The sequence below is a fragment of the Momordica charantia genome (genome assembly GCF_013281855.1).
Source record: "Momordica charantia cultivar OHB3-1 chromosome 1 unlocalized genomic scaffold, Mcharantia_2.0 BLBB01000001.1, whole genome shotgun sequence".
Lineage (NCBI taxonomy): Eukaryota > Viridiplantae > Streptophyta > Magnoliopsida > Cucurbitales > Cucurbitaceae > Momordica > Momordica charantia.
The window spans coordinates 16,473,247-16,493,822 of record NW_028275157.1 but is presented as its reverse complement, the minus strand read 5'-3'; the positions used below and the strand labels follow the sequence as shown (position 1 = coordinate 16,493,822).

At 35.0% G+C, this 20,576-nt stretch overlaps 2 protein-coding genes across 7 annotated transcripts; one reads left to right on the top strand and one right to left on the bottom strand.

Annotated features, from left to right (window-relative positions):
- Nucleotides 1-1,048: 1,048 nt before the first annotated feature.
- On the top strand, nt 1,049-3,737 carry LOC111005511 (protein trichome birefringence-like 8). The gene is made up of 5 exons (XM_088124000.1): nt 1,049-1,053; nt 1,436-1,582; nt 2,548-2,937; nt 3,097-3,255; nt 3,413-3,737. The coding sequence occupies exons 1-5, from the start codon at nt 1,049-1,051 to the stop codon at nt 3,735-3,737; spliced, it is 1,026 nt and encodes a 341-aa protein (XP_087980126.1).
- On the bottom strand, nt 3,488-20,136 carry LOC111005734 (uncharacterized). Of its 6 annotated transcripts, none has more exons than XM_088125299.1 (20): nt 19,825-20,127; nt 18,572-19,052; nt 17,518-17,609; nt 16,738-16,902; nt 16,231-16,615; nt 15,313-15,431; nt 15,158-15,230; nt 14,854-15,074; nt 14,697-14,741; nt 13,232-13,381; nt 12,372-12,468; nt 10,540-10,731; nt 9,032-9,135; nt 8,817-8,889; nt 7,132-7,278; nt 6,383-6,508; nt 5,175-5,345; nt 4,024-4,083; nt 3,768-3,934; nt 3,488-3,669 (listed from the first exon to the last, which is right to left on the bottom strand). In XM_088125299.1, the coding sequence occupies exons 1-19, from the start codon at nt 19,863-19,865 to the stop codon at nt 3,818-3,820; spliced, it is 2,859 nt and encodes a 952-aa protein (XP_087981425.1). In that variant the 5' UTR covers nt 19,866-20,127; the 3' UTR covers nt 3,488-3,669; nt 3,768-3,817. The 6 variants fall into 6 exon arrangements, with proteins under 6 accessions (XP_087981425.1, XP_087981161.1, XP_022133041.1 ...); XM_088125035.1 differs by having other exon boundaries at nt 16,231-16,624; nt 19,825-20,126; XM_022277349.2 differs by lacking the exon at nt 13,232-13,381 and having other exon boundaries at nt 16,231-16,624; nt 19,825-20,124.
- Nucleotides 20,137-20,576: the final 440 nt, after the last annotated feature.

Genomic DNA, 20,576 nt, shown 5'->3' with positions numbered 1-20,576 from the left:
TATAATCAGTTTTGTCTGTCACTTCCAATGCAAAGCTTTTTGTTTTTTTTTCTTATCCTTCCCTTGTTTCCTTCATCATTTCTAAAAGCCCGATTGTGCCCTTCAAGCATCATATTTTGTGTTGAAAGAATCTCACTCATAAAATAAAGTTCTTGTAGATTTCAATATTGGATATATTCACCTTATATAATGATGACTAAAATGGTAATTTTATGACCTATTTGGTAAGTTTACCTTAAAACTTGTCATTAATTTTCTAACCTTAATCCTATAGGTACAAGAAGTTTGGGTTTAAAAAACTGATTTGAGGTACATCGTATTGTTTGAGAGCTATGAGTTTGTCTAATAAATTTCAAACTTGACAAATCCACGGACAAACATATACGAATTCAATGTCTGGAACCAAACCCATCAAACTCACAGGACAACTCGAGATGATATGTTGCTTTGGAGATACAAACTTTTAGTAGAGAGATCTTAATATAAATATCAATAAATTTAAAATTATTTTTTTATGCAAAATGATGTATTCAATAGAAAATATTGCTAACCCTTAATCTCTTGTGACATAGTTGACTTTCAACGACGGAAAATCTTAGAATGTGATCAGAGTTAAATTCTTTAGGGCTATTCTTCAAATTGCGAATTTTTGTTCGTCTTCTCAGTTAATAACTCTTAATCAAATCTTGGTAACTAAACATTTTCAACTTGATAATTTGTTTAGATGAAAATGGGAGAATTTTGAATGGCCTACAAAATGATTTGATTAATTTATGAAAACTTTCTTTTAGCATAAACAACTATTATTGGTATTAAAAGAATTTACCTCTTTTAATATAATTTAATATCTCAACCGAACACCAAAACGAGCTTAACTTAGTGATAATTGACATATATTCAATTCAAACAAACGCGACAAACACCAGTTAAGGTTAAATGTTGATACTATCAATGTGAAAGAATATATACATATTTTTCTTTTTAAAATTGTTTTCATCTATATTTCTAGTAGTTGTGTGTTTGTTAATATTGTTTGTTGGAAAAAGTCATGGGGTGCGTCGGCCAATATATTTGGCATGCATTTTTCTCTCTAACCTTCCCTTTGATTTCCATCCCCACAAAAAAAAAAAAAAAAGCTCTCTTTTGCTTCACAAACACATCTTCAAAGTTGCAAATATAAAGAATCCTTTGTTCAAATGGATCTCCAAACACAACCCTTTTACCAAACACCAATTCTTCTCTCTTTCCCCATCAACAAACCTCTCTGTTTCACTCTCTCTTTTCTTCTCCTCTCAGTCTCTTCTCTCTTCATCTTCAACTTCTCCGCCAGCCCCTTCAACCACCATTTCTTCTCCCATATATTTCCCGACCGCAGCCCATCCCCGTCCCTGTCTCCGTCCCCGTTCCCGAGAGCTTGTGATTACTCCTTTGGCAGATGGGTTTGGGATGAAACTTATCCCTTCCAATCCTACACTGAGAATTGCCCGTTTCTTGATCCGGGGTTCCGGTGCTCTCGAAGCGGCCGGAGAGATGAAGGCTACCGGAAGTGGCGGTGGCAGCCGGAGGGATGCGATCTCCCGAGGTATGAATGAATGGATAATGATGGTTAGTGAAGTTCTTGCATGGGATTGGAATTCTTTCTTGTTCTTTTTTTTTCCTTGTCGATTGTAAGTTTGTGTGCAAAATTATGAGTTTTAATTAACGTATGGTAGTGTTAATTAGAGCTGTTTTAGAAAAAATGCAATGGGAAATACTAGCAATGATTAAAGATATCAAGAAACCAAAAAAGAAAAAAGATCAAGAAACCAAAGAGGGTATAATTCTTGTGGGATCTTACCAAAGAATTGGATGAAAATATGGGAAATCCAGATTTTCGTCTTAATTAAGATAATAACATTCCAAAACAATCTTAGAGAAAATCAAATCATTTTTAAGAAATTTCTAAAAGAAAGATCTTTTTTTTTATTTAGAAAAATCTTCACTTTTTTTTTTAAGTTATATAAAAAAAATATTTTTTTTTCTACATTTCTTTCTTCTACGTCAAAATTGTTCATTTAACATCATGCACAAAAACGGAAATAGGAGTCCATAAATATTATTAGCTCATTACAAGCCTTAATAAACCGTGTGGATTATTATTATTATTATTATTATTATTATGGTGAAGGTTTGCATGTATGTTAATTAATCTTGAATTTATCAATTATGAAATCTTTTCTTGTTTATATTTATATTTTTTTAATACTGTATTTCGAGAAGGACTTGTATTGCATTGCTTGTGAGGATAAACTGTTTTATACTTCTTTATTTTGTTTACTTTTAATAATGCAAAAATAATATTTATAAGATTGTATATAATTAATCCACCTATTTAATCCATATACTTAAAAAAGAAAGTTAATAAGTCACTAAAACTTTTAAAATTATATCTATTTATTAATTAAAAAAATGTCAATAAGTCACTGAACCTATAACAAGTGATTTTATGGTTGACTATCCGAACTCAACATTAATCTAAGTTCGTATTTTTGTCTTCCGCAACCTTAGACTCAATGCGAGTGAGCTGTTGGAGAGAAGTCGAAACGGGAGGATAGTGTTTGCTGGCGATTCGATCGGGAGAAACCAGTGGGAGTCGCTGCTATGCATGCTAGCACATGGAGTTTCAAACGTTTCAACAATATATGAAGAAAGTGGGAAGTCAATAAACAAGCACAAGGGATTTCTCACAATGCGATTCCAAGAATACAATCTTACAGTTGAATATTACAGAGTTCCTTTTCTGGTCATCATCGGCCGACCTCCTCGAAACTCGCCCAGCGAAGTTCACGCCGCAATTCGAGTTGATGAGTTGCATTGGTATTCCAACCAGTGGGTTGGTGCAGATGTCCTAGTTTTCAATGCTGGCCACTGGTGGAATCTGGACAAGACTGTTAAAATGTACGACTTCCTTCCTCTCGACATACTTTTTAGCCAAATTTCAAAAACCGAAATTGAACTCGAGACACAGAAGTACAACCTATAGAACAGATCCTCTTCAAGTAAGATCATCAAAATCATTCAAGCTAGCTTAAAGAGATTCTTTGTTTTTGTTTTCAGGGGTTACTATTTCCAAGAAGGCGGGAAACTGAATATGAGTATGGGTGTGATGGAAGCATTTCGGAGGTCACTGCAGACATGGAAACAATGGGTAGAGGAAAATTTGGATCCAAACAGAACCCATGTTTTCTTTCGCAGCTATTCTCCTGTTCATTACAGGTAATCATGGTGTCATGAAATCTGTATTTCAGCACCAAGATTGTTGTTTATGATGACACTAGATGATCAAACTGGCTCGAGGTACAATACAATGGTTTAGAAGTTTGGAAGGCTTTTTCTACGTCCTGAAACAAGCTTTTGATGCAAAAACTTGCAGGGGTGGGACATGGAACGAAGGGGGTCACTGTGACACTGATGAGGAGCCAGAAAGAGACTACACACAGCTGGAAGATGAACCAGAAACCAATACTTTCATTTCAAATACTATCAAACAAATGGATTCTGTAAAGCATAAAGTTCAGTTCTTGAATATTACATATTTAACAGAGTTCAGAAAGGATGGCCACCCTTCCAAGTATCGCGAGCCTGGCACGCCTGAGGATGCTCCACAAGATTGTAGCCACTGGTGCCTGCCTGGAGTACCAGATACGTGGAATGAATTTGTTTATGCCAATCTTTTGTCAAAAGGATTCAGAAAGTAGTGCTAAGTCCGTCCAAAAGAATTAACTAACCTCATGTTTAGAACTCTAGTTTCCATAACCATACATAATGCAAGATTGCTTCACTCAGCTTCTTCCTCGGTGTTTTCATCTGAGTTTACTTCACTGGTTTTCATTTCCTTGACTTTCTCAAGCTGTCTCAACAGATTCAACCGTTCTTGTCCATATGTAGATGGTATCTGCCAACGATATTCCGTTCCCTCTTTATATAAATTAGCATCAAAAATAAATTCCAGCAACGTAACTGTTGAACATTTGGAAACCATACCAATGCTGGTACATATCTCTGGATAGCAGCCAGCATAGCTGCATGTCCAACTGCTGTTACCTGGGAATATTAGTGGAAAACCATAATAAGTCAAACCAAGCCTGTAATATCAATCAACCATGTTTCGTACAGCTGTCTAAACATTAACAAGAAAGATATGAAATAGGAGCTATGCCTTTTTGTTTCTTCATTTTTCTAGTATTACACCTCTAATCTACACGACTTTGATTTTGTTACTGTTTGTGTAATCTCGAAGCACCATGCTCAATATGCTATCTTCTCCATATTTTCAGTAGTGCGAACTACTATTTTTGGATCTCAACGATGCAACCCAATGTTGGAGCACTTTGTTTCTAGGAACCTGCTTTGAGTAACAATGATCCTCCACCTTGGTTATGATTAAAATAAGAAATCTTTAGATTTCTGCCTTTCAAAAATCTCAAAGCACCATGTTTGGTATTTTATCTTCTCAATATTTTCAACGGTGAGAGCTAACATTTTTGGATCCTCACGATGCAACCCAATGTTGAAGCACTTTGTTTCTAGGAACCTGTTTCGAGTTATCGTGATCCTCCACCATTGAGAGAAAATTCTACTCTAAATCAAAGAAGACTAATTGAAGGAATTCAAGGTTATTTCATGCACCTTCAAAGATACTTATTCTTTTTCCAACAACAGACTTCAACACGACCAAGAAAAATTCAAGCTGGGGAGTTTGAAGGAAGTACAAGGTGAATGATATCAAAATCTATCAAGAGAGACCAAATTCAAAGGTGAAGAAGTTATGATCCGTAAGACTTATTTGGTGAATAGTTCCCCTTGTCTAAGAGCGGGTGAAATAGTAATGGTGGGTATCCCTAATAAGTTTGGACTCAAGTCTTGGTTCGTATTGCTGACTAAATTTTGACGAGTTACAAACCCCGGGGTATGGTTTGGGTAGCACATTGCTAAGGACATGTATCTCATGACTGCCCCTTGTGGCCTTATCTATGGATCTTGCCTAGAAACATATATGACCTCGTTTGTGGTTCTTTATAAATAAATCGGCTTGATTAATGAAGTGAGGATAAAAAAAAAAAAAAAAAAAAAAGAGAAAACTAATCATGCCAGCGAAGCTAACTAATCCAATTTTGTAGAGCATTGAAACGTACTGGAAGAAGCATCAATACACCAATTGGAACAACAGATGCTAGGTCGGTAAGGGTTCTTCGTAGGGCTTTCTTTTCCTTCCCAGTTAACTCATCTCCACTCAGGGCCCTCCTAAGCAATCCCATAGCAGCAGCAACATCAATAGCTAGGAGTTGAGTACCTTGCCATACATCCTGCAAATCAAATAAATCCCTCCATCAATGACACAATTCTTATGTAGAGGTAGAGAAATCAAGCAATCATACCAAAACACCATGAAAAATTAAAAATTAAAAAAAAAATTAAAAAAGAGAGAAGAAAAGAAAAGAAAAGAGAAAGAAAGAAAGAAAGAAAGAAAGCAACATAAGTGGCCAAGGCTAGATGGTTGACAGTGGTGCAGTTTGATGTTTGAGGTTTACTTACAGAATTCCATCAAATAATTTAGAGTTGCTAAAAGTTAATATGTATCCTCTCCTAAAAATTGAAATTGAATGTGGCGACCATGATCTTTGATCATTTTATTTAGTTAGGCTGTATGGAGTAGGTAGGTCTTGCATATAATTCAAAATCTTTTAATATCCAAGCTGGTGACCGCAGAAAGAAGAATGAGAAGGGAGCTTGTATCAATCAACTACAACAGAAAATAGGTCGATGTGGAAGCAGGACTTCTAGCAAATAGACATTCCCCACATAACGATAATACAGAAAGCTGCGAGGATATGGGGATCCATTCAAACAGGGAGAAACAGATACCAAAAAGGAAGATATCAAACTAAGAGTATGATAAAATTACTAATCGCTAAACACACGATGGTTGATTCACTTAAAAATGGCTCAACTTTAGTAAATTCAATTGCATGCCCAATCACTTAAACCAGAGGCAATCATGAGATTATCAATCTTTAAGTCAAGAGGCCTTGTACCGTTATTAACTTGATGCTTAAAAGGAAACAACAAAGGAACTTCATCAAGCAAAGAAGCCCTTTACTTTATGAAAATAGCTAAGGATTGTGACTCACAAGACCAATCATTTTGTACCATTAATAAGACTATAAGAGCATAGTTTACCCCAACGCAACTACCCATCTTTGACATGATAGCACAAAACATCGTATAACAAACTGTCAAAATACAGCAGTCGTTAACAGACTAAAAGATATAGGATTACAATTAAATTATTAGACTTCAAACCACCTAGCTTAATTGTTGGAAGGGGGTATGATACTCATACCGTGCTAGTTTCCTTTAGTTTGTCAATTGATTTTTCAATAATATTGTCTTTCTTCTGAATCTGCACTAATTGAGTGTTCTCAGGATCATGGAAACTACTTGCAGTATCATCTGTATTCTTCGAATCCTGGAGAAAGAAAGATACATGTGATTAGTCTGTAAAACCAAAAAATTAAATTTAATGAAAGCCTAGATTTCTTATGTATTTGTTCTTTCAACCTTCTGTAGAGGGGGAATAAATGATGGGAATGGGATATGGTTGAAGATCTCGGAAAGAATACTTGAATGGTCATGAAAAAAATATTAGCAATGAGTATCTAAGAGACTGATTTGACTGAACAGAAACAGTGTCAATAATGTCTAGTTGACTAAGGATCACATTGCATTTAGTCGTATTTAGTTGAACCCAAAGTTTTAGTCACTTCTACGCATCTAGGGAACTGTTCGTGGCTATAGTACAAGAATGTATTATTATTATAGTTGCAAGCCCAAAATTATGCACAGGAATTGCCAGAAAATAAAATGAAGCAACAAAAAGAAGTCCAGCTTAGCAGCTTTTAAGAAACTTCTGAACCAGTTTAATTCCAAGACAAAACTGAAAACTCCCGACAACAAGATGTCAAAATTTCAACAGTTGATACACTAATGAGTTTGTTGCTTTAAAGGGAAGGGGAGAAGTGGTGAGTGGTGACATCTGAACTCCACAAACATAAAAAAAGACGATTGCAGCCAGCAAACTTAATAATGTACCTCATCAGTATCTGATTCTTCAGAACTTCTCTGTACACGCTTTTCAAGTTCCATTAGCTCATTTCGGAGAAGTTCAAACCGATGGAATTCATTCAATTCTGTGTTTGTTAGACCTATATCAGAAGTGTGGCGTCCAATGCTGTCCTCCTGCATACGTAAAACGGTACTTCAATATATCAGGAGTAAGCATGCAGCTTTGGCCAACAAACTACATGCTTGAAATTCTGGACCAATTTTCCTTTTAGAAAAACAAAAGACAACAAAATAAAACATAGCAAAAAAAAAAAAAAAAAAAACTAATACATTGACCTTTTAAAAAACAACACCTAGAGTGCCTTCAGATTTTATAGAACATATCTAGGCTAGTGTTTGGATATTATCCTTCTACATATGACAATGATGGCTACACATGACAGGGTACTTTGTTTCCTCATGTCAGCTACAATAAGCATCTTATAAATTTCCATTTTGAAGGCTAGTAAACGAGAACATGGAAAGAGAATTCAGAGACCTAATAACAACGAAAACTCTCACAATAAAGGATCACGAGTTCTTTCAAATAAAGAAATAGCTTCCCAATTAGGTGTAACAAAATGGCTATCAAACAGAGTACATCATAGCAACATTCTAAATACAAGAATAGTGCTTCTTTTGAAGATTGAAGCTTAGGATTCCAATGATCATTCACGTTGGAAACTCGCATGCTGTTGAGAAAGTGTACATAAGAACTACATCTGTTTTTAGGGAGGAAAAAACTGTTTTCTACCTTGAATTGCACATTTGGTTGGGAAACTTCTTAAAGCTCTTTTTAGAAACAAAAAATTGATTTAAAAGTTTAAAAATGGCTTTCTCCAAAATGCTTTATCTCCCACCCCCAAGCCCTATGCCTGATCTCTTTTAGTCTGGTTCAACCCAAGGCAGTTTCCATTAGGATTGAAGTTGAAGAATTTATTCCAGCAAGTTTTGATGAGGAATCTAGAGGAATCAAAATTCATATTAAAGAAGTTGGAATACGAGGCTCCTACTCACTCTTTTAAAGGAATTGGAAAATCAAGTTCTACTCTATCTTCTGAACATGGGCCTTGGCAATGGTTAACTGACGGATGGAAGGAGCTTGTTTCATTCCCTTCCAACCAAAGTTCTACACAAAATAACTTCTTGTAGGGTTCCATCGAGTTTGAGAAAATACATAACAAAGAGACATTGTTACTGAAATAATGATTGTGAAACATGAATCGAAGGGAAATACATAACAAAGAGACATTGTTACTGAGACAATGATTGTGAAACATGAATTGAAGGGAACTATTATGGCCCAGCAAGTTCGAACAACTCAGACTGGTTCTGCTTCTTCTAGCAGATTATCCTCAAAATAAAATTTCCCAATTAATTATAATCTATACCATTGTAGGAACAAAGCAATTTACATCTTATGAACGACCAAATATATATACACACACACACAAAATACAATATACAGACTAATAATACAATAAACAGAATAAAAAATTAATCATGTTAACTTTTGTCTATTCAAATTCGATATACAAATTTTTATGCTTTTAAGGTGTACAACAATGACAATAGGTTGTAATAAAAAAGATATAAAAGCAATTGTTGTTAGATGAATGTAAAAAACGTAACTAAATTAAGCAAATAAATGATAAATAAAAAAGAAAACATACTAATCCATCCAGGCCTGACTCGGGATCAGGTTGCCAAGTAGGAGGGACTAAGAAGTTCCATAGTCTACGAGATCTATCAAGAACAAAAGATTTGTTTTCTTTAAATACGGTAAAAGAAATGGAGAAATGAAAACCCAACTGCTGATGAAGAGGAAAAAATCAAAATTTTAGTCATTGAAATAAAAGCTTCTCAAATACAGGCAGGATATTCTTGCCTGTTGCTCCTGTTGATAACTGTCTTAGCCCTCTTTTTATTTTTTCCTTTCAGGTATTCATGTTGGTTGCTAATGGAAGATTGCCTAAGATTTTCATCATCTTCCTGGAATCAAGTACATGTATTCAAGAATGATGATGGGAAATTATAAGTTCTGTTGTTATCATCAATACAAGGAGCAAATATGAGCACAACAATAGAGAATTACAAACTAATTAGAGAGACATATCATATTTAACTCCATTGAAACCACATTAAAAAAACTACGTGCTACAAAAATAACAATGCGAAATCTATATTACAAACTCTTGCAGGCTTAATAGTTGAAACAAGGTTTTAATTCTGGCAGACTTTGATGCATTTGTGAATGATATTCATGAGTTCAACCTGTTATGACATTACTTTGGACTATTTGTCCCAGTTTCTTCTGTATGCCCAACGGCCTTAGTTTAACCGAAAGTGAGAGACTTGAGAAAGAACATTCACCTGAGTGTTGTACTTCATGCTCATATTTATATTTTATAATAATGAACAGCTTGTTAAAAAGGTAGAAGAAGATATCTCCAAATTACTCTCTCATCTTCTTATATCTTGTGGACACCAAGATTTGTGGCGTACAATTAACTTCAATATGTTTAGTTCACTCATAAAATAATAGATTGGTAGTCAAACCTAACACAGTGAGTTGATGTATCTCCACGTAGACATGACACAATGACATAAATTTGTACTTCGTTTCAGCACTTGACACCTGCTCTTACTCTTCCATCAAACTAGATTACCTCAAACACAACACAATAGCTTAAAGCTAATAGTCTATCATAAAACTCAGGTTGGTTTGCTCGGCCAACCAACATGGCCAACCTGCTTGCATCCACCCTCATTGGCCGCCATTTTAATGGGGAGAAAGATGCTTTATGGACAAATCTCAGCAGGGATTTCTTTTTGAAGCTTTGGTTAAAAAGGAACAGCAGAATCTTTGTCAATAGGGAGCCTTTTAGAATTTTTTTTGAACTCTTGATTTATCTAGATGTGAATGCTTCTATTCTCAAATTATATTATTATCATTCTTTTGGCCAGTAAGAAGGCTTTTTTGTAATCCTTTCGCTAGCGGGCTCTTCCCCTGTTGTAATTTCATGTTTCTTGTCCAAAAAAAAAAAAGAAAAACCTTCTCAATTAACATCTAAAAAGTACTCAGTTTTATTGCAAGTCAAACCAGAACAATGCTTAAATACTGGCCGGTTAACACCTATCTCTCGTTAACTACCATTAAAATTTTGACAGATAAGACAGATAAAAGGCAGAAAGAGATTTTTTTGTTTTTCAAAAAATAAAGAACTGTGTCAAATTTGTAGTGTTGGTCAGTAGCATGACAAGTATTGGCAAGATTAAGTACTGACTAGTCAACACCTAAATGTTTGTTTTCATTCCAACAAACGATAATTTTACATAGAACTTTTACCATTTAGATCAAGAGTGTACCAGAATTTAATGAGATAAATTAAATACCTGCTGAAGAGAAGCTGCTTTCGCTCTGAAAGATGCCTCCAGAAATTCAGCTTCTTTCTTCAGTTTCCTTATTTTCTCAAGGTCAGAACAAGCAGCTTTTAAATGTTCTCTTCCAGAATTCGTACTTGATAGATGCAGTTCTTGAAGCAACTGTTCCAGTCGTTTCAATGCTTCTTCAACACTTTCCAAAGCCTAAATTATCAGAAGCATTCAGAGTCCAAGAAAAACAGAAAAACCAAACGCCAAAATTATCACTATTATTTTTTTGGTAAGAAACTTCAATTTCATTGATGAATGAAATGTACAAAACTGGATTACAAAAGGCCATCCAATTTTACATGAAATCATTAAGACTACAATTAGAGAACGGAAAGTAGTAATATTTACACCAACTAAGAGCTAATAACAAAAAATTGTCGTAGAAGCTATTGATTAGTGAAAGGGAGGAATTTATCATTAAAGACCCAGTTATTTCTTTCATGCCAAATACTCCAAAAGAAGGCTCTAATCAACTGTACCCATATAACTATGTCCTCCTTATTGAAGGGAAGACCCACAAAAGCCAAGTGAAGCAGAATCTTTAGATTTGTGTGAAGGGGAAAGCACCAACTGGAGCAAGACCCGATTCTGTTCCAAAAATCCATAGCAAAACTGCAAGATATAAAAGGATGGCCTGGGCTTCAGCTTCTTCTATAAGCAGATATGGCAGCAGTTTGGCGAAACAGCTAGGGAAGGATTTTTCCTTCGTATTCTGTCATGAGTGTTGATTGATGTGTGACTAAGCTCTAAACAAAAAAAATTTGATCTTTTTGAGTATTTGTCCCTCCAAAGGATCTTTGGAAAGAGAGAAATAGTAGACTTTTTGAGGACAAATCAGTCCCTTTAGATTCTTTTTGTGTGAATACAAAGCATACAGCTTCTTGGTGGGCCACAATCCACAAGAAGGCTTTTGGAAACTACAGTCTTTTTTTTATTTCAAAGAATTGGAAGAATGCGATTGTATAGTTCTCTTTGGGGAGGGTTCTCTCTACCCTCTACCCTCCGTCTTTAGGTTGTTCTCGCCTTTTTGGGCTCTTTTGATTTGAGTGCGTTCTCTTTGTTTCTTATAAAAAAAAAAAAAAAGGATTGGCAGATATCACGTTGCTTTTCGTTTAGAATTAACTATTTTATTTGGTTTCTTTGTGTTAGGGAAGTTACAACTCCCTTAGGTAGTTTTCTAGGTTTTATCGGTGTTTCTTTATTATGTTGCTTTTGGTGTAGACTAAGTTATCTTGTGTATTTTGTGTATTTTCTTAAAGAAGTGTGGAGAGTTCGATGACCCTCTCGAATTGGTCATCCATTGGTTGATTTGTCTTGTGTTTTTAAGGTTGTTCTTGATAGGGAATCCTATCAGTTAACCAAGTAAACAGTATATATATAATTTTTTTTTTTTTGTGCAAACGAGTATACGCAAATAATAATAATAATAATAATAAAAGTAATAATAACCTCCATGAGACTTATATGAAGTTCACTACTAAAAAAACAATAGATTCACTAGTGGCTAACTGGCTATTTTTCATTGTATGAAAAGCTTCAATGCACGCATAACTACCACATGATTGCACCAAATCTTATAATATAGTTGCATTTATGCTCCATAGAGACTACAAGAAGTGCAGTTTTCAACATTCATAGATGTTGTTGTGTTGAGTGAAAGTTCATAAAGAAAATCCGATCTGAAGTGTAATTAAAAGAGAAGGGAGACAATTAAAACTTAAAAATTGACATGAGCCACAGCCGTGTTAAAATTAATGCATTTGAAATGAAAAACAATATACTCAAAAGAAGACCTTGTCAAAGGATTCAGTTTCACGCTCGGTGGAGGAAGAATTACTTGATCCAGTCTTTTCAACAGAAATATTGGCATTTCTCTCTAGGATATCATTCCTGAAAGACATTTTAGGTAGGTTAAAAGTGAAAAACACTTGCTGCTTCAAGATTAGATTAAAGCTCCAATGAATACAGAATTATTAGTTCTTTAAACTAAAAACCAGAAACTAACAAGGAGATGGAGAAAAAGTGAAGGGGATCAAGGAAATTGCGTAAGAAAGTGCAACTTTATCTTCCGGTAAGTTGACATCTTGAATTTTGTAAGAAATCTCATGGCAATGATTAGGAGTCAAACAAAAGAAAGTAGAAACAAGAAAGCATAGCCAATTAGCCTGAGAAAGAAGAGTCTTTTTCTTTTGAGACGGAAGAAAAACCTTTATATACATATATATGTATGTATGTATATAAAAATATAAATATGAAAAATGAGTTGGTAGTCCCTAAGGGCTGACCTGATGTATCATTTGTCTCTTTCAGATGTGAAGCAATTTTACAAGAAAAACAATAGATATCTGCAAGCATTAAAAAAGTGTGGACCTTTTACGCTTCTATTTTGGTTTGATATCAACAATCCATGAGGCACCGATTAATTTTGTGTTGTGAAGTGTTCATGCTGTAGGATCTGAAAATTTGAGTCAGGTGATTCTTATTCTATCACAATCAAATCTGAAATGAAGCAATCAGAGAGGATTTGAAAAATAATTCTTTTGGATTCTGTCTAGCATGCCCATGATATTTATCGTGAGAGTGCCCAGATGACATTAACGTCCTCATTCAATCAGAATCCAATTCGGTGACTTAGATGAAACAGAAAAATCACCAAGTAAAATCGCTCATGGAAGGTTTGGTACATTCAGTTGGCCCGAAGGATGGGATTTGATCAGGAACTCCGTGCGATTGAGTTTTAGAAAAGAGAAGCTTTTGGTGTATAGGGACTTTGTCAGCTTCATAACGAGCGATCATCATATGGCTGAGATTTATTTGGGTTATGATTAAACAACTAGAAATTTTTTTAAAGTAAACCACTTCTATTTTATTGCTACAAGAACTGAAATAAAAGGTAACGGTCTGGAATTTGAATCCACTCAAACATTCTTGTGAACATGCCTACACAAACAAACATCATCGTGAGTAGCCATGATTTTGAAGTCTCCGATCCGTGGACCAAATTTTGGGAACATGCAATTCAAACAACCATCATCATGAGTAGTCATGATTTTGAAGCCTCCGATCCCTGCACCAAACGTTAATTGTACCCTCTAAGCATCAGTTATCCTCTAGTCAATGATGAGAAACAGAGCAGCAATTTGATTTCCAAAAGGACTAATACTGAAATGGATCACAGAAGACCTCTCCCTAATAGCCTCACCCAAGCCCCACACAAAGCTGTCAGAGCCTCTGGTCCCTTGCGGTTAGAAAACCTTTCCTTGAAAGAGAATTAGACAAATAGAAAGAGTTTATGACCTTTATGAACTCCTTCCACCTCTATAACTTGGAAGACCAAATTCCTTGGGACCTTGATAAGAGCACATCCTTTACAATGAAATCTCTCTTCCTAGTTCTTTTAGAAGGTCCACTGAAGCTCTCTTGCCAGTTTGCTAAATATTTGTGGGAACTCAAGATCCCCAAAATTTCACGGTTTTCTCTGGTCCATGGCATTGTAAGGCCTAAATACCATGCACAAGGTTCAGAAATGCGATGTCTGGTGCTCTCTCTGTAAAAACAGCTTGGAGGATGCTAATCACCTGTTTTCACTGCCTCCCCATCTCCTTTATGGTTCAAGCTGCTAGATGCATTTGATGCCAGTTGGATTTGGAGCAAGTCGGCTAAGGTGTCCATTCTTTAAATGTTCGGCAGGCAGAACTTCAACCAAAACAAGAAAGTTCTTTGGTTCAATATGTGTACAACTTTTCTAAAAGGTAGTGTGGACAGAAAGGAATATAAGAGTCTTCAAAGATGAATAGTGGAATGAGCAACGAATTCATGAAAAAGGCTTGAAACATCTTTAAACATGATTTGGTTAAGGTGTTTCAAGATTTTTTCGAGAAAGGGATTGTCAACAAACAGACAAATGAGACCTACATTTGCCTCATTCCTAAAAAGAATCACGCTTCCTTGGTAAAAGATTATAGGCCCATCAACTTTAGGGAATGGTGTAAAGAGTCAGTTCCTAGGCTATCAGTTCTGCAAAGCGTTGCGGCTAACCTATGTGCTCAAATTTTCCACGTATTAGTTTATGTTCATTCAGGTAAGCAACCAAGATAGAGAAGGTGACAACAACTTACTTTAGAATACCCAGTTCCTCCATGCATTCTGTCAACTTGGTATGCCTAACATTCAAAAGAACAGGTTTAACCGACATAATTCAAATGCAGCTAACTGATGAGATTACATTTCAGCCATGCCATTGGTACCAAGAAAGAAAAGAGAGAGTTCAATTACCCTACTGATAGAAATTTTGCCGCCTTTACATTTGAAGGGTTCTCCAACCATTTACTATATTTGATGAAGCACTCAATCCAATGAGCACAAACCTCTAATGCTTGGGGAATAGCTTCAACATTAGGAGGACCTTCTCTTTTGCTCATATGGTCCTGAGACTGTTTTAAATGACCAGGGTTGCTTGGGTAAAAAGGAAGCCAATCCAGCTCTTCACAGACTACCTGAAGAGTTTAAAATGTATCATAAATCCTTAATGAACCCAAAAATGTCTTTCTATTATCGACTGAGCAAAATGGGTACTAACCTCCACGTATAATTGATAAGAACTTATTGATGAAAGGTGAGGATAGTATAAGACGCTCCCCCCTATAAGGTACCTGCATTAGAACAAGAAGACATATACACAACCAAAACATGAAAGCCAGCACCATATTTTTTGAGACCATATCCTTAATGTACCTAATGAAGCTTCCAAGAGAATCATCTAAAACATCAAATCCGTTAGCAGAGAGAAAAGACTGTGTGCTTCTTCCCAAGGCTATAAAGAATCCAAATATAGCCAAATCTTTCTCCAAAACCTGCATTAGGTTAATACTTGCTTTCATTTTCAGCTACAATGTGGTTAAAAGTTATCTAATGAAGCTTTCCATGTAAATATTGTTTCCCTATTGATAATAAATTCAGTAACTGGAATTCGTGTATACGAAAATTTAATAAATAGAGTAAATAGTTATCAGACCAATAGAGAAGAAAATGCATGTTGTTCAATATGGATATCTGATCCTTCTTCTATTATGGAGACAAGATGTTAAGTCTTAAGTCACCGTTCCAATTATTCATTATTTCAAAACTTCATCCTTTTAGTAACATTTGTAACAAATAACCATTAGTCCAATAAATATGAAGTCAAGGAAACCTTTGTAAGTACACTCAATACTCCAGGATCTCAATTCTATCCTAATCTGACAGACTTAACAAACTTACGTACTCAACATCTAGTTGCGGCAGTTAGAAGAAAAGTTTATGTAAAAAAAAAAAAGTTAAGAAGGAAAGTTAAAGGTACTCAAGATCAAATTATAACTATACATCTAAGACAATGTATTAATCCTAAAAAAATTATATCTAAATAACTTCAGATCCAAATGAATCCTCAACTTTAAATTCAATAAGTTATCTATTGAGGTTTCAGTCTCAAATTTATTGCTAACCTCAATACTTTTCTGATATTATTATTCATTGGTCTAGACCATAATATTTCTCTATCTCATTTGCCATTATATTCACCAAAGAACTATAACTAAATTCAATAATTCAGCTTTAGGAGGGGATGTACAAGTTGCTCTACAAGTTCCAAGGTTTAAAGAAATTAATGTCAACCTCGATACTTTCTGATGTTGTTAATCTGGACCATATTCTTTCTCTATCTATAGCTTGCTGTAGCTGCTTCTGTACAAGACCAACCCAGAAAATTACTTCTTCTGCACCACAATCATTTTTCACTCTGCAAGCAGCTGCTCGAGAACCAAAATGAACAAGGAATTCTCGGCGTAAACCAATGTTCTTTATGGATTGAAAAGCTTCAGAAATAGGAACATATTCTACCAGCATGTCCATCAATCTACCAGATATCTCTGGAATTATAGAAAAGAATTGTGGGCAAGAAATTCTTGCTGGCCCGAGTTTTGTGATAGCAGCAAGGCAAGCCAGTGCAAGCATGAGGAGTGATACGTCACATGCATTGCTAGAGCCCACAGGTAATCCTCTGCCACCCCTGAAGCAAAAAATTTTAGAATAGTTCCTTCACGTACCAAAAGAAAGAAAAGGGGGGAAAAAAACAACAACAACAACGCAAACATTTAGGAACCTAAATAACATGATACATACAATGCAGTTGCAGCAGAATAGCGTGGATCCTGTTCAAAATAATTGACAAATGATGTTATCATCACCGGGATTTGCTGAGACCAAAACCAATCATAAGCTTCCGGTTGCTTGGCCAACAGTTTCTCTCTGATTAAGCTCTCCAAGGGAGCAGATTGGCGCAGTAAACTGAAAAGGTGCAATGATCAACAATTGATGCTTTTAATGATGACCAGCAGGTGAAAAGTGTAGATCAATAATAAACCCATTAACAATTCCATTGAATCATGGAAATCAGAAATCTACGAAGATTAATAATAAAGTCATTGTCTTAAAACGTCGAAAGAATAGAGAGAATAAAATCGTTTTGAAGTGTGGTTGCATTCGCAATTGCAGAAACACTTCCATTTTGTGATGATATTGCATGTCTACAAGCTTGATTTCACGATCCACTTAATAAAAATGGGATACATAAATCTAATTCAAGAAGTTAAGTGTATCATATTCTAAACGTACAAAAGGACAAGTTGAAAATTATATATTTATTTAAAGTTGGTTTAAGAATATTGGTTTCTCATAAAAAAAGTTAATATATGTTTTACACCTACGGTACAGATGGCCAAGTTACATTAATCAAAATTCCAAGAAGGATAATCGATCATAATTTCAAGGCTCAATACTACAGTAAAAATAATGTAACCAGTCATCTGAGACAGCTAGAGGAAAAAAGCAATATAGTTCCATATGTTTGTTGGCCAAGAAAAACGAAAAACAGTATAACAAAAAAAAATTAGAATTTATTACCTCCTCTCAACAAAAACATTGACATCTCTGTCTCTACTATCACCCCGAGATGAAATTTCACTAGCTGCTTGCAACAAAGAATACACAGAGGCCTGTAAATAATACTCCCTTCAGATAACAGAAATAATGTTCGAGATTGAAATACGTAATGACATCAAAATGGTTCAGATATTCATTTATGTTATACATAAAAGAATTTGTGACTATACCAGGTAAGACATTTGAACATCAAAATGTATCATACAAGCAACACAAGTTCCAGGAATCTCTCTTTCAGACCACTAGATCCTACTGGTTCTTTTTCCACCAAATCTTTCCACCATTTTCCACTAGATCAACTTTCATCACGTAGCTATATCTCCAAACCATATTGTATATAAGAGAGCTCTTCATCTTCCCTTTGCTAACTAAAAAAAGAGGCTAGGTTTCTTTAGCAAATTTGTTTTACCAAGACAAGTTGCCTAAAGGAGATAAAATTATTTTAAGGAATGAGGCTTTAACTCAAGTTGCAGCAAAATGGGGCCAAGGCACTAAGCTCGAGACCTTGGGATCTATGACAAGGAAGTCAAGGATGAGGTTTTGCTAAAAACCCTGCAATATTTTAAAAACTCTTTGAGTTACTTTCCACATTTTTAGCAACATGTGTCTTGCCCTAAGGTGTATGGAACTTGATTTTAGAGGTGTATCACTTCTCTCAAATAAAATTGCATATTCCATCACTTAGTCAAATTGAGTATCATAAATTAAGGCATATTTTAATGTCAAAATTATTGAAATGTATGAAAATGTTCATTTAGAATTAAAATGTATATGTTTTCACAACTATGACCTCGCTATGTCTATGTCGTGATTTTTTTACAAAATGACATGCCATATTTGTGACGTATGGGGACTGCCCCCATACTTTTTAGATAGGATACATGTTATCAAGTGTAGGTCATTAGGGATCATAAGAGATAATATTAACTAATTCCTTAAGAAAATAAGAAGGGGAGAAGAGGAAAGTGGAGCATGAGTTAGTTGCAAGTGTAAAGGCCTAGTTATTAGCTATTACCTGATAAGACAGCGACTTAACCCAAGAATTTCTGTCTATACCAAGCCAAGTTGTTGAAAACCAATGCATTTTTGAAGACGCACTATGTTCTTTAATAGCCAAATCAAAAATTCTTGCAGCATCATGCAAGGATTGTACAAGGCCATCATTATAATCTTGTTTCCGTGAGTCATCTAATCTGATACTCATGTTCCCAACATCAGAACTGGTGCTTGCTTGGGGACTCCCATTGACAGTTACACTCTCATCCGCAGAAGCAAGGAGTGAGAGGTTTCTTTTTCGGCAAAGCTGTAAATATCTTTTCCTAAAGCCTATCAAACTAGGATTGAGATTACTGACATTCTTTTCTGATAAAGCAGCTCTTATGAGGCATCTCTTCCTTGACTTACCCCAGCTACTTAGCAGGCAGTCCAATTGAGCAGCTCTTTTGCACGAAAAATAAGTCCGAGTTGAGGTATATGGAAGCCACGGAGTCGAGGAACTGAAGCCATGAGACAAAAAAAGGTGAGCTAGAAACAATACGGGACAAAAGGCACATAAGTTATTCAACGGCAACAGGAAATTTATACTAGCATTTTCTTCATACTGCAAGAAATATACAATCACGCAAAGGGCACTGATTTTAAAATAAGCGGTTCTCATGTTACACGTTGCAATTTCCGAAGTTGCACATTTCGTTCATATACTTTGAGCATTGTGTGTGCTTAACTCTTCAGCTTAAAAATTTTCAATTGCATTTAATAACAGTACGCCAAACAAAGAAATAAAACTCATTTCTTAAAATCTGGATGCAATTATCATCTGGCAACCAATTAGACATATTATCCAACATAATCCAACTTGATCATCTGCTCATTAATTTATAATCCATTTAATTAACGGTCAAATCATGTCATCTCATCAAAAATCTAAAAAATGGAGTGTCACGTTTACTTTTTAAACTTAGTCACCAAGTGAACACAATAATTAAAAGTTAATTTCACCCAATACTTAAAACCCATTAATTTATTCACCTAACATTAAATTTCCTCTTCCCCTCCCTCAATTTCCTCAAACAATCAAACATAACAAAAAACATTCGATAACAATAACAAACCAAAAGATAAACAACTATCACAAGCCCTAATTTCGACGAAAATACAGACCGCAAAAGAGAAATAATTGAGAATCAAGCAATAAGTCGAATACAAATACTATCTAAAAGAAAACGCAAAAGAATTAAATGATCATATCATCATCATAATCCATAATACCTTGACGGTAGGAAGCTAGTACCCTGCAATTCAATTGCCATGTGCAAGCAATACGACACAGCGCAAAAATTTGGCGTTCAGCTGCTCCAGAAACATGAAAAAGAAAAATGAAGAATAGTCGCGAAGTAGAAGAAAAAGCGATGCTGGCGTGGCGAGTGGGGAATTATCCGAATACGTGGAGAGGGAAATGAACACAGAATGGATGGAAGCAGTGTAGCAATCTTGAAGAGGAGATTATTTACAAAAATGGCGTTATCTTCTGCGCAGTAATTGTTGAGCAACCAAGCTTTTTCGGTTATCCTCAGCCACAATCACCAGAGGACTCAATTTATTAATTTTTTTTTTTTTTACATAAACTCAGCGGCGCGCGAACTCACACGACACAACCGGATTTTGGTCCCGCGATAACTCTTTTTTTCTCTTTTTTTTTTGCTTAATTTTTTGAAATAGAATAAATAAATAAAGTGTTTTTCTATATTTGAAAAAAATAAATGAAAATGTGATTTTCTTTAGTCAATTATAATATTTGTATTTTATAAATCTAGTTTTTTAACCTTGTCATTATATAAGAATTTGTAAAATATAAGAGAGGGGACGTAAAAAGATTTAGAAAAATGCGTGTTATAGTTATAGAATAAAATATATATGTTGGATATTCTCAAAAAAAAAATATATATATATATGTGTGGGAGAAAGAAAAGAAGTTGGAGAGAGTAATATATTATTTTAAAGGTTCGTAGATAAATTAACTT